General features: G+C 37.7%; 1 protein-coding gene across 4 annotated transcripts in view; it reads right to left on the bottom strand.

The window, feature by feature from the left end:
* Positions 1 to 10,322: 10,322 nt before the first annotated feature.
* PDCD10 (programmed cell death 10) overlaps positions 10,323 to 12,087 on the bottom strand; it is a 40,842-nt gene continuing 39,077 nt past the window's right edge. For all 4 annotated transcript variants that reach the window (XM_017651339.3, XM_037002822.2, XM_037002830.2 and 1 more), the window contains one exon: positions 10,323 to 11,387. In XM_017651339.3, the coding sequence (XP_017506828.1) occupies positions 11,306 to 11,387 (82 nt within the window). In that variant the 3' untranslated portion in view covers positions 10,323 to 11,305. The remainder of the gene's footprint in view (positions 11,388 to 12,087) is intronic.

The raw sequence follows: 12,087 nt of genomic DNA, 5'->3' as shown, positions 1-12,087 counted from the left end.
TCATTACAGAATGTAATTATATCTCCTTAGTCTTGGGCAGGGTACACATAGGCAGAGATGGGCAAACAATCTTGCAGTCTTTTAAGTGCTTTTTACAGTAATATGGGGCAAAAGCAATTCTAAACTATTTTTGATGTATTATAGGATGGAGTAGGTAAAAAGAGGGACTTTTGGGGGAGCCAGGATTCTGAGGAAGAAGAGACAAAGAAACACAGAATGGGGAAAGCAAGAGAGAACTCTCTAAGGTTGGATGGGAATTAGAGGTATAGAGTGAACTTGTGATTTCTGAAATCAATGTATATATATGAGCATGTTAGAAGCGTATGTACGTGCATATTTGTGTATATTTACATGTACATTTCCTACTTCTGTCTGCTCAACAGTCTCTACTAGAAACAGATGACACACAGAGCAGCCACATCTATGTATCTATTATCATTCCCCAGGGTTTCTTGGAGAAATTGCTGGTTCCAGATCCTGGAACATCTTTCATTTAATATGCTTAAAAAAAAAAAAAGATAGTGGATGGATGCTGCAAGGAAAGAAGAGACAGACTGAAAAAGCTCCGACTGGCCAAATCTAAGACAATCTAAGCAACAAGGTAAGTAAGTAATTAGAAGCCATTGGAAAAAACAGAGAACCAGAAGCCAAAATAATAATTAATATAAACATTTATGTGGACAGATATGGATGAATGGATGGATGGATGTGGGAAAAAGGAGGGTTCCTCCTTATAGTGCTGAGTGCCAATAGGATCATGAAGAAGGAAGCTGGACTTGGAAAACCAGCATTTTGCAGCTGTTGAAGACTGAGTAAGAATCATGCATGGATGCTAAACCTTGGGGCAAAATGTTGATTGCATGGACTTAGAAGTCTCCCTCACACAAGGTAAAAACTATAAATCAGCGAAACTAACACCTTAACCAGATGACCAAAGCTAGTATCAGCCATGAGGAGCATGTATAATCTGAACCCAATCATGAAGAAACCCACAATGAGGAACAGGGGGTGTGAGGGAATGAAGGATGTGGGTCAGAAAATTGTAGTATTTAAAATCATGTCATATCAGTGCCATAGAAGACAAAGGAGGCCACGGATATCATCCAGAGTGAAGGATAATTAGGGAGGGCAAAAAAAGAAGCAAATGACAAAATAAAAATGTTAAGTCTTAACAAGAGGTGAATCTGGGCAAAAAGTACGGAAAGTCCATACTCTTATTCTTGCCAATTTTTGGCAAGAATTGAAATCATTTCCACATACAAAGTTAATTAGGAAGGACGGATGCCAACCTCATGTTTTGTCTGAGGTTATAAAATGCAATCATTAAAAAAAAATCAAAACTACCATCAACTTTTACATCATTTTTAAAAAATGAGGGCATTTAAAACACTCAAAACATAGCAACTGATACCCAAGTAAAACAATGTTAAACAATGTTCCTTTGGAGGTGGAGCCAAGATGGCAGCATAAGTAGAGCAGCAGAAACCTCCTCCCAAAACCACATATATTTATGAAAATATAACAAAGACAACTCTTCCTATAATAGAGACCAGAGGACACAGGACAACATCCAAAAAACATCCACACCTGCGAGAACACAGCACCTCCCGAAGGGGGTAAGATACAAGCCCCAGCCCGGCGAGACCCGAGCACCCCTCCCCCCAGCTCCTGGCAGAGGAGAGGAGTCCGAGGGGGAAGCAGAGGGAGCCCAGGACTGCTGAACACCCAGCCCCAGTCATCCACACCAGAGCGCAGACACAGTGCATGCGTGAGGTACTGGTATACTAGGGAAACAGGGCAGCAAGACTGGTGAGTGGGTCCCTGAGGCCAGCACCAGAGGACAGAGAAAAGCGAGCGGCTTTTTTTTTTAAATTACTTATTTAATTATTATTATTATTTTTTTTCAAGCACTTTTTGGAAGTCTTAAAGGGACAAGGACCCCAGAAGGAGGGAATCGGGAGAACTCTGGGCACTCTAACCCCCTGGGCAGCAGGGAGCACAGAGGCCCCTCATGGAGATAAATAGCCTCCCGGCCGCTGCCCCTCCAACTCGGCTCCAGCATGTAGGCGCAGCAGCCTGAGGCAGGCCACGCCCACAGCAACAGCGGAGATAAACTCCATAGCAGCTGGACAAGAATCAGAAGCCCTGTCTGCACGCAGCTGCCCAGCACAAGCCACTAGAGGTTGCTGTTCTCCCAGGAGAGGAAGGCCACAAACCAACAAGAAGGAAAGTTCTTCCAGCTGTCACTCGTGCCAGCTCTGCAAACTATCACTATAACCATGAAAAGGCAAAATCACAGGCAAACCAGGATCACAGAGACAACACCAGAGGAGACAGACCTAACCAGTCTTCCTGAAAAAGAATTCAAAATAAAAATCATAAACAAGCTGACGGAGATGCAGAGAAATATACAAGAGCTAAGGGATGAAGTCCGGAGGGAGATTACAGAAACCCGGAAAGAGATTACAGAAGTGAAACAAACTCTGGAAGGATTTATGAGCAGAATGGATAAGATGCAAGAGGCCATTGATGGAATAGAAACCAGAGAACAGGAACACATAGAAGCTGACATAGAGACAAAAGGATCTCCAGGAATGAAACAATATTAAGAGAACTGTGTGACCAATCCAAAAGGAACAATATCCGTATTATAGGGGTACCAGAAGAAGAAGAGAGAGAAAAAGGGATAGAAAGTGTCTTTGAAGAAATAATTGCTGAAAACTTCCCCAAACTGGGGGAGGAAATAATCGAACAGACCACGGAAATACACAGACCTACCAACAGAAAGGACCCAAGGATGACAACATCAAGACATATAATAATTAAAATGGCAAAGATCAAGGACAAGGAAAGAGTTTTAAAGGCGGCTAGAGAGAAAAAGGTCACCAATGAAGGAAAACCCATCAGGCTATCATCAGACTTCTCGACAGAAACCTTACAGGCCAGAAGAGAATGGCATGATATATTTAATGCAATGAAACAGAAGGGCCTTGAACAAAGGATACTGGATCCAGCACAATTATCATTTAAATATGATGGAGGGATTAAACAATTCACAGGGAAGCAAAAGTTGAGGGAATTTGCCTCCCACAAGCCACCTCTACAGGGAATTTTAGAGGGACTGTTCTAGACGGGAGCACTCCTAAAACTAAACAGATTTCACCAGAGAAAATAAAATCACAGCAAAGAAGACAGACCAACCAAATACTAACTAAAGGCAAAAAAATAAAATTAACTACCCACTAAAAGTAGTTAAAGGAAACACGAAAGAGGACAGAATAAAACAACCAACATATAAGGAATGGAGGAGGAGGAGGAATAAGAAGGGAGAGAAGAAAAGAATCTCCAGACAGTGTATATAACAGCTCAATAAGTGAGCTAAGTTAGGCAGTAAGATACTAAAGAGGCTAACCTTGAACCTTTGGTAACCACAAATCTAAAGCCTGCAATGGCAAGAAGTACATACCTTTGAATAGTCACCCTAAATGTAAATGGACTGAACACACCAATCAAAAGACACAGAGTAACAGAATGGATAAAAAAGCAAGACTCATCTATACGCTGCTTACGAGAAACTCACATCAAGCCCAAAGACATGCACAGACTAACAGTCAAGGGATGGAAAAACATGTTTCAGGCAAACAGAGAGAAGAAGGCAGGGGTTGCAGGACTAATATCAGACAAAATAGACTTCAAAACAAAGAAAGTAACAAAAGATAAAGAAGGACATTACATAATGATAAAGGGCTCAGACAAACAAGAGGATATAACCGTTCAAAATATATATGCACCCAACACAGGAGCACTAACATATGTGAAACAAATATTAATAGAACTAAGGGGGAAATAGACTGCAATGCATTCATTTTAGGAGACTTCAACACGCCACTCAACCCAAAGGATAGATAACCAGGCAGAAAATAAGTAAGGACACAGAGGCACTGAACAACACACTAGAACAGATGGACCTAATAGACATCTATAGAACTTTACATCCAAAAGCAACAGGATATACATTCTTCTCAAGTGCACATGGAATATTCTCCAGAATAGACCACATACTAGCTCACAAAAAGAGCCTCCGTAACTTCCAAAATATTGAAATTCTACCAACCAATTTTTCAGACCACAAAGGTATAAAACTAGAAATAAATTCTACAAAGAAAACAAAAAGGCTCACAAACACATGGAGGCTTAACAACACGCTTCTAAACAGTCAATGGATCAATGACCAAATTAAAATGGAGATCCAGCAATATATGGAAATAAACGACAACAACACAAAGCCCCAATTTCTGTGGGATGCAGCAAAAGCAATCTTAAGAGGAAAGTATATAGCACTCCAGGCATATTTAAAGAAGGAAGAACAAACCCAAATGAATAGTCTAATGTCACAATTATCAAAACTGGAAAAAGAAGAACAAATGAGGCCTAAAGTCAGCAGAAGGAGGGACATAATAAAGATCAGAGAAGAAATAAATAAAATTGAGAAGAATAAAACAATAGCAAAAATCAACAAAATCAAGAGCTGGTTCTTTGAAAAAATAACAAAATAAATAAGCCTCTAGCCAAACTTATTAAGAGAAAAAGAGACTCAACACAAATCAACAGAATCAGAAATGAGAATGGAATAATCATGACAGACTCCACAGAAATACAAAGAATTATTAAAGACTACTATGAAAACCTATATGCCAACAAGCTGGAAAACCTAGAAGAAATGGACAACTTCCTAGAAAAATACAACCTCTCAGGACTGACCAAGGAAGAAACAGAAAATCTAAACAGACCAATTACCAGCAACGAAATTGAAGCACTAATAAAAAAACTACCAAAGAACAAAACCCTGGGGCTGGACGGATTTATCTTGGAATTTTATCAGACATTCAGAGAAGATATAATACCCATTCTCCTTAAAGTTTTCCAAAAAATTAGAAGAGGAGGGAATACTTCCAAACTAATTCTATGAAGCCAACATCACCCTAATACCAAAACCAGGCAAAGACCACACCAAAAAAGAAAATTACAGACCAATATCCCTGATGAACATAGATGCAAAAATACTCAATAAAATATTAGCAAACGGAATTCAAAAATATATCAAAAGGATCATACACCATGACCAAGTGGGATTCATCCCAGAGATGCAAGGATGGTACAACATTCGAAAATCCATCAACATCATCCACCACATCAACAAAAAGAAAGACAAAAACCACATGATCATCTCCATAGATGCTGAAAATGCATTTGACAAAATTCAACATCCATTCATGATAAAAACTCTCAGCAAAATGGGAATAGAGGGCAAGTACCTCAACATAATAAAGGCCATATATCATAAACCCACAGCCAACATTATACTGAACAGCGAGAAGCTGAAAGCTTTTCCTCTGTGATCGGGAACAAGACAGGGATGCCCACTCTCCCCACTGTTATTTAACATAGTACTGGAGTTCCCAGCCACGGCAATTAGACAAAACAAATACAAGGAATCCAGATTGGTAAAGAAGAAGTCAAACTGTCACTATTTGCAGATGACATGATATTGTACATAAAAATCCCTAAAGACACCACTCCTCCAAAACTACTAGAACTGATATCGGAATACAGCAAAGTTGCAGGATACAAAATTAACACACAGAAATCTGTGGCTTTCCTATACACTAACAATGAACCAATAGAAAGAGAAATCAGGAAAACAACTCCACTCACAATAGCATCAAAAAGAATAAAATACCTAGGAATAAACCTAACCAAGGAAGTGAAAGACCTATACCCTGAAAATTACAAGTCACTCTTAAGAGAAATTAAAGGGGACCCTAACAAATGGAAACTCATCCCATGCTCGTGGCTACGAAGAATATTGTCAAAATGGCCATCCTGCCCAAAGCAATATACAGATTTGATGCAATCCTTATCAAATTACCAGCAACATTCTTCAACGAACTGGAACAAATAGTTCAAAAATTCATATGGAAACACCAAAGACCCCGAATAGCCAAAGCAATCCTGAGAAAGAAGAATAAAGTAGGGGGGATCTCACTCCCCAACTTCAAGCTCTACTACAAAGCCATAGTAATCAAGACAATTTGGTACTGGCACAAGAACAGAGCCACAGACCAGTGGAACAGATTAGAGACTCCAGACATTAACCCAACATATATGGTCAATTAATATTTGATAAAGGAGCCATGGACATACAATGGCTAAATGACAGTCTCTTCAACAGATGGTGCTGGCAAAACTGGACAGCTACATGTAGGAGAATGAAACTGGACCACTGTCTAACCCCATACACAAAAGTAAATTCAAAATGGATCAAAGACCTGAATGTAAGTCATGAAACCATAAAACTCTTAGAAAAAAACATAGGCAAAAATCTCTTAGACAAAAACATGAGTGACCTCTTCTTGAACATATCTCCCCGGGCAAGGAAAACAACAGCAAAAATGAACAAGTGGGACTATATTAAGCTGGAAAGCTTCTGTACAGCAAAAGATACCATCAATAGAACAAAACGGTACCCTACAGTGTGGGAGAATATATTTGTAAATGACAGATCCGATAAAGGCTTGACGTCCAAAATATATAAAGAGCTCACATACCTCAACAAATAATCCAATTAAAAAATGGGCAGGGGAACTGAACCGACACTTCTCCAAAAAAGACATACAGATGGCTAACAGACACATGAAAAGATGCCCACATCGCTAATTATCAGAGAAATGCAAATTAAAACCACAATGAGGTATCACCTCACACCAGTAAGGATGCCTACCATCCAGAAGACAAACAACAAATGTTGGCGAGGTTATGGAGAAAGGGGAACCCTCCTACACTGCTGGTGGGAATGTAAATTAGTTCAACCACTGTGGAAAGCAGTAAGGAGGTTCCTCAAAATTCTCAAGACTTACCATTTAACCCAGGAATTCCACTCCTAGGAATTTACCCTAAAAATGCAGCAATCAAGTTTGAAAAAGACAGATGCACCCCTGTTTATCGCAGCACTATTTACAATAGCCAAGAATTGGAAGCAACCTAAGTGTCCATCATTAGATGAATGGATAAAGATGTGGTACATATACACAATGGAATATTATTCAGCCATAAGAAGAAAACAAATCCTACCATTTGCAACATGGATGGAACTAGAGGGTATTATGCTCAGTGAAATAAGCCAAGTGGAGAAAGAGAAATACCAAATGATTTCACTCATCTGTGGAGTATAAGAACAAAGGAAAAACTGAAGGAACAAAACAGCAGCAGAATCACAGAACCCAAGAATGGACTAACAGGTACCAAAGGGAAAGGGACTGGGGAGGATGGGTGGGTAGGGAGGGATAAGGGGTGAAGAAAGGGGGTGTTATGATTAGCATGCATAATGAGGGGGGAGTAAAGGAAGGGCCATACAACACAGAGAAGACAAGTAGTGATTATACAACATTTTGCTATGCTGATGGACAGTGACTGTAAGGGGGTTTGTGGGGGTGACCTGGTATAGGGGAGAGCCTAGTAAACATAATGTTCTTCATGTAATTGTAGATTAAAAATAACAAAAAGAGGGATTACTCCCTGATAAGATAAAACTAACTGCAAATCACCGATTAATGCATGCTTTAAATATCCTTGATTTTGATCATTTAAAGGGTGTCAGATGATCAGCTATGGAAGTACATTTTTCTAATAATATTCCTGTCTCTAAAAAATAAAAATTAAATTTAAAAAGCAGTTCCTGTGTGATCTCCAGTAAGTTCTTCACAATGGTATAAAGGGCATATCAAAGTGTGGGCAAAGGGTTTGTTTGTGTTTACACATAGGATCAAAGCCTAATTTGACTACCCAGAAAACGAATTAAGATACGATATGAAGAACTTCCAATATCAACATCCTCTGGAAGAGTCATTCCAGAAGATGATCATCAAAAACTTCAACAAAGATCCTGGTGCTGTTGCAGTTGTAGCTGCATTCATCCCACTGGTTCCTGGACTTGCCATTGGAATGAAGAAGGAGATATCTAAGCTGGCCTGCGCATACAGTAAAACAACAAATTTGACTGGATCTATACTGTTGGAACTCAACCAAGAATTAGGAGAAGTGCAAGTTGCAGTGCTCCAAAATCTTGCAACTATAGACTATCTACTGTTAAAAGACATATGGGATGTGAACAGTTCCCAGGAATGTGGTTTTAATTTGTCTGATTTTTCTCAAAATATTCAAATTCAGTTAGACAATATCCATCATATCATTGAAAAGTTTTCACAAATGCCTAGGGTGCCTAACTGGTTTTCTTGGTTTCACTGGAGATGGCTGGTAATTGTAGGTCTGCTTTGGTTATGTAGCTGTATTCCTATTATGTTAATGTGTGTGCGCAATTTACTTAGTAGTTTAAAACCTATACATGCTTATGTTACTCTACAAGAAGATACGTCAAAGAAATAATCAATCTTCCCATGTTTTCTTCTATCTGCTATTTCTATAGCTTTTCTTCTTCTTTCCTAATTACAACCCTTAAGTAGAATTCGTGCCTCATATTGACATTACCGAGTTTCATAATTCTTCCAAGTGGTAAAGACACCTCAAGACATATGCTGGGCATAGAAGCCACAGGGCATAAATCTGCAAAGAAGTAAAAAGCTAACCTTTTCAAAGAATATTGCTTCTCTCTCACTTACCAACTTTACATTTCCCTGTATGGCCCCAGAAGATGACTGGTTAGCTAGAGACGGTTAAGATTCCTCAAGGGAGGAACAACCTAAGACAGGCACAGTTGCAGGGGGGCCATCAGGTGAGAAATTGGGGGTCAACAGAGGTGAAACTTAGAACCTCACCCCCACTGTTTTGAGAGAAGTCTTCTGCATCCGTGGATGTTTTGTTGCCCTTGTCTAGCTTGGATTAATCCTTGGTCTATAGGCACACACCTGATCATCTACATTTGCCCTCTTACAGCACTAAACTATGTTTTCTACCTTTATCTTGCATCTACCTACCACTTCAGCATTTTATTTAAAAAAAATAATAATAAGGGAGAAATGTGGGATTCACATATAAATCAAGTATAAAAATCAAACGAATAATCATAATTGACCTGATTGTTTATAGTTCATGATGCGTGATCAAAACCGAAAGTTTCTGTGATGACTGCCCTTGCACTGTTCACCATGTAAGAACTTATTCACTATGTAAAAACTTGTTCGTTATGCTTCAGCAGATTGGAGACTGTTGAGAATTAGGCTTGGGGTTGATTAATGATTGTGCACTGAGTCCCCTATACAGAATTTTATTGTTGTTAACAACCATATGATCAATAAATTTCCTACAGATTAGGGAAAGCTCTGTCAGCTTGTTGTAAAGGAGTTCATATTTTAAACAAGGTACATTTTCAGCAACGGATGAAGTACAGTTCAATGCAAAGAGTATGGAGTCTGGAGACAAATGCTGAATTCAAATCCTGGCTCCTGTAGTTACCAGTTTTGTAATCTAAGCTCTCTTAGTTTCCTAATTGCAAGGCAGATAGCTAAGCCATAGGACTGTTAAGAGAATTAAATTAGTATAACTAGAATAGTACTTGACACAAAGAAGGTGCTCAAGGAATGCCCCTTTCTCTTCATTTCCTCGGGAGCCAAATTTCTGTCCCCTAGAGGTTTATCCGATGATGACCACATTGGCCCTTCCGTCACTGACCCAAACTCAGCCCCAGTAGGATTATATAAGAAATGGAATTATCCTGAGAATAAACCTCCTCTCAGGAGGTAAATTTCATGAAAAATGAAGCCAGAGATACTGGACAATGGTATAAAAGATAGATGGCTTCAAAAAGAGAGGAGGTGTGGTATGGATGGTAACTGGTGAGTTCTGTTAAAGAGGTGAAGATTCGGGGAGGGAAGACAGTGTTGGTTTATGTTAGAAAAGCCTTTTGCTCAAAAGATAAAACGGTGCATTTTTTCTTCACATGTTCACAAGTCCATTTTGCAAATGACCACCTATTTACTTCTAAGAGTGACAGTTTATGTCAAAAATTAAGAGTGTTAAGATCATCAATTCTATTCATTCTATTAGCTATGTTATTTTTGAAGAAAAAAGTAATTCAGCAAAATGCCCATAAATTATGGAATCTCATCTAATAATGAACTGTCTACTGGTTTTTGCTTCTCTCTACCTTCTTTCTGTTAACACCTAACAGGATGACTTCCTCTTGGAAATGATAGTAACTATTTAAAAAATCCACTTTTAAAAATGGAGAAAAAAGTTTAAAACAAATTGCATTATAACTAAAAAAAAATTATACTGCCAAAAGAAATTTAACATTTAAAATCTTCATAAAAGGTAAACTGTGATATTTTTATTTTACCATAACTGAAAAATGAGTAACATGAATACCTGATACAGAAGTTCCTTAAGTCTTTATGGTGAAATGAAACTATACATATTTAAAGAGTATATATAATATTTATAACACTCACGACAATTTTCAAACTAGCACTGGAATAGCTTCCAATTACCATTAGTTGGCTATTTTTGGAGCAAAAGGTACAAAATTTATTAGGGCCCAGCATACCAGAAAGACTTAATTTTACATTGTCATACGAATTCAAAAAGTGGCATTAGAGAGTGAAAAAACACTATAAATTGCCATTTCTTTCTCAAAAGTCTCCTAAAATGGAATGGAAGAATAATCAGTACCTCATATATATATATAACAAAAATATTTCCACTGACTTTTTGCCCAGAGGGATTAAGGACAAAAAAAATAGGAATTCTTGCTTTATATTATGATAAACTGCTAATAAGTCCCCATTAGAAGTTCTTTAGACATTACACCAAGTTATCTTGGTCTTCTGATCATATATATATTCATATATATATATATATATATATATGTATTTTTTCAAGTAAAGAAATGTTTAACAGATGTAAACTATTTATTGAATATTTGCCACCAAATATTGTTAAATACATTATCTTGCAGCATATCGCTTTCAAGTTAAAATGTCAGAAACAAACACCAATATTTACAATTCTTTTAAGGAATGTTATATAATGACACATTAAGGCGTAAATTCTTTTGGCTTATAATTCTTAAAAGAATGATAATAGCAAAAGTGATGCAAAATCTTCAGTGTGAGATTATGATTAAGCTACATTTTACAAAAATATGGTGTAAGATGGCAATAATCCCATTCAACATCCTGGATTAGATCCCTTCAGGAGGGACTGATAATTTATACAGTCAAACTTTAAAATTTACAGATAAAGGCAGTTCAATACTGCCACTGAGAAGTACATCTCTTAACATATACAAGTTTCAGGCCACAGTCTTGAAGGTCTGAAGTATCAAGTTGGTTTGATGAATTAGTCGGTTGGCACTTATGAACACATTTATTGCCCTGTTTAAACAAAACAAAATAAGCATTAATTTTATCAAAAAAATCCATCCTTTAGATATATTTACACTCAATGCCATCCATGAATAGTAGCAATGAAATAAATTTATTTATGGAAAAAAAAAGACAAGTTAGTACAGAGTATCATACCAGCTTGGAACTGAATGATCCTACATCATTTGAAACTATCTAGGAATTACTGCCCCCTAGTGGTTCTGGCTGGCAATTAGGTGTTGGTGGGCTGCTAGTAATGGGTGGTGGTGCCTCAACAGCCAGAGTTGATGAACAGGTCCAACAAATAACTGACCAAAGAGGATTCAAATGTAGTCGCCATATGTGGTTTCAAAGAAGTTACCAAAATAAAATCTGCTCAAGTACTATACTCAGTCTCAAAAACCTGTCAATTGGCATAAATATTTAAGAAAAAACCTAATTACTATGCATCAGTTTCATTTAAATCTCTTACCTTCTTTTAAAAAAAAAAAATAGGAGAACCTACTTTTAAAACAACATAATCTTGTGTTTCAGTATTTGGAACCTGACAACATATAAAAAAATATGTTCTTAAAAATTACTTTGTGCTGTACCACATTCTCATATCAGCCCATCTTCATGTGACTGGAGCACAGGATGTCCTAGTCCCACTGTGTGGCCTTATCTGTTTCTTAGTATCATAGCTAAAGCTTGTATCTTCATTCCAGGT

Source organism: Manis javanica, chromosome 3 (genome assembly GCF_040802235.1).
Source record: "Manis javanica isolate MJ-LG chromosome 3, MJ_LKY, whole genome shotgun sequence".
Lineage (NCBI taxonomy): Eukaryota > Metazoa > Chordata > Mammalia > Pholidota > Manidae > Manis > Manis javanica.
Note: the sequence above shows the minus strand (reverse complement) of the source record. Positions and strands in the feature narration are given on the sequence as shown.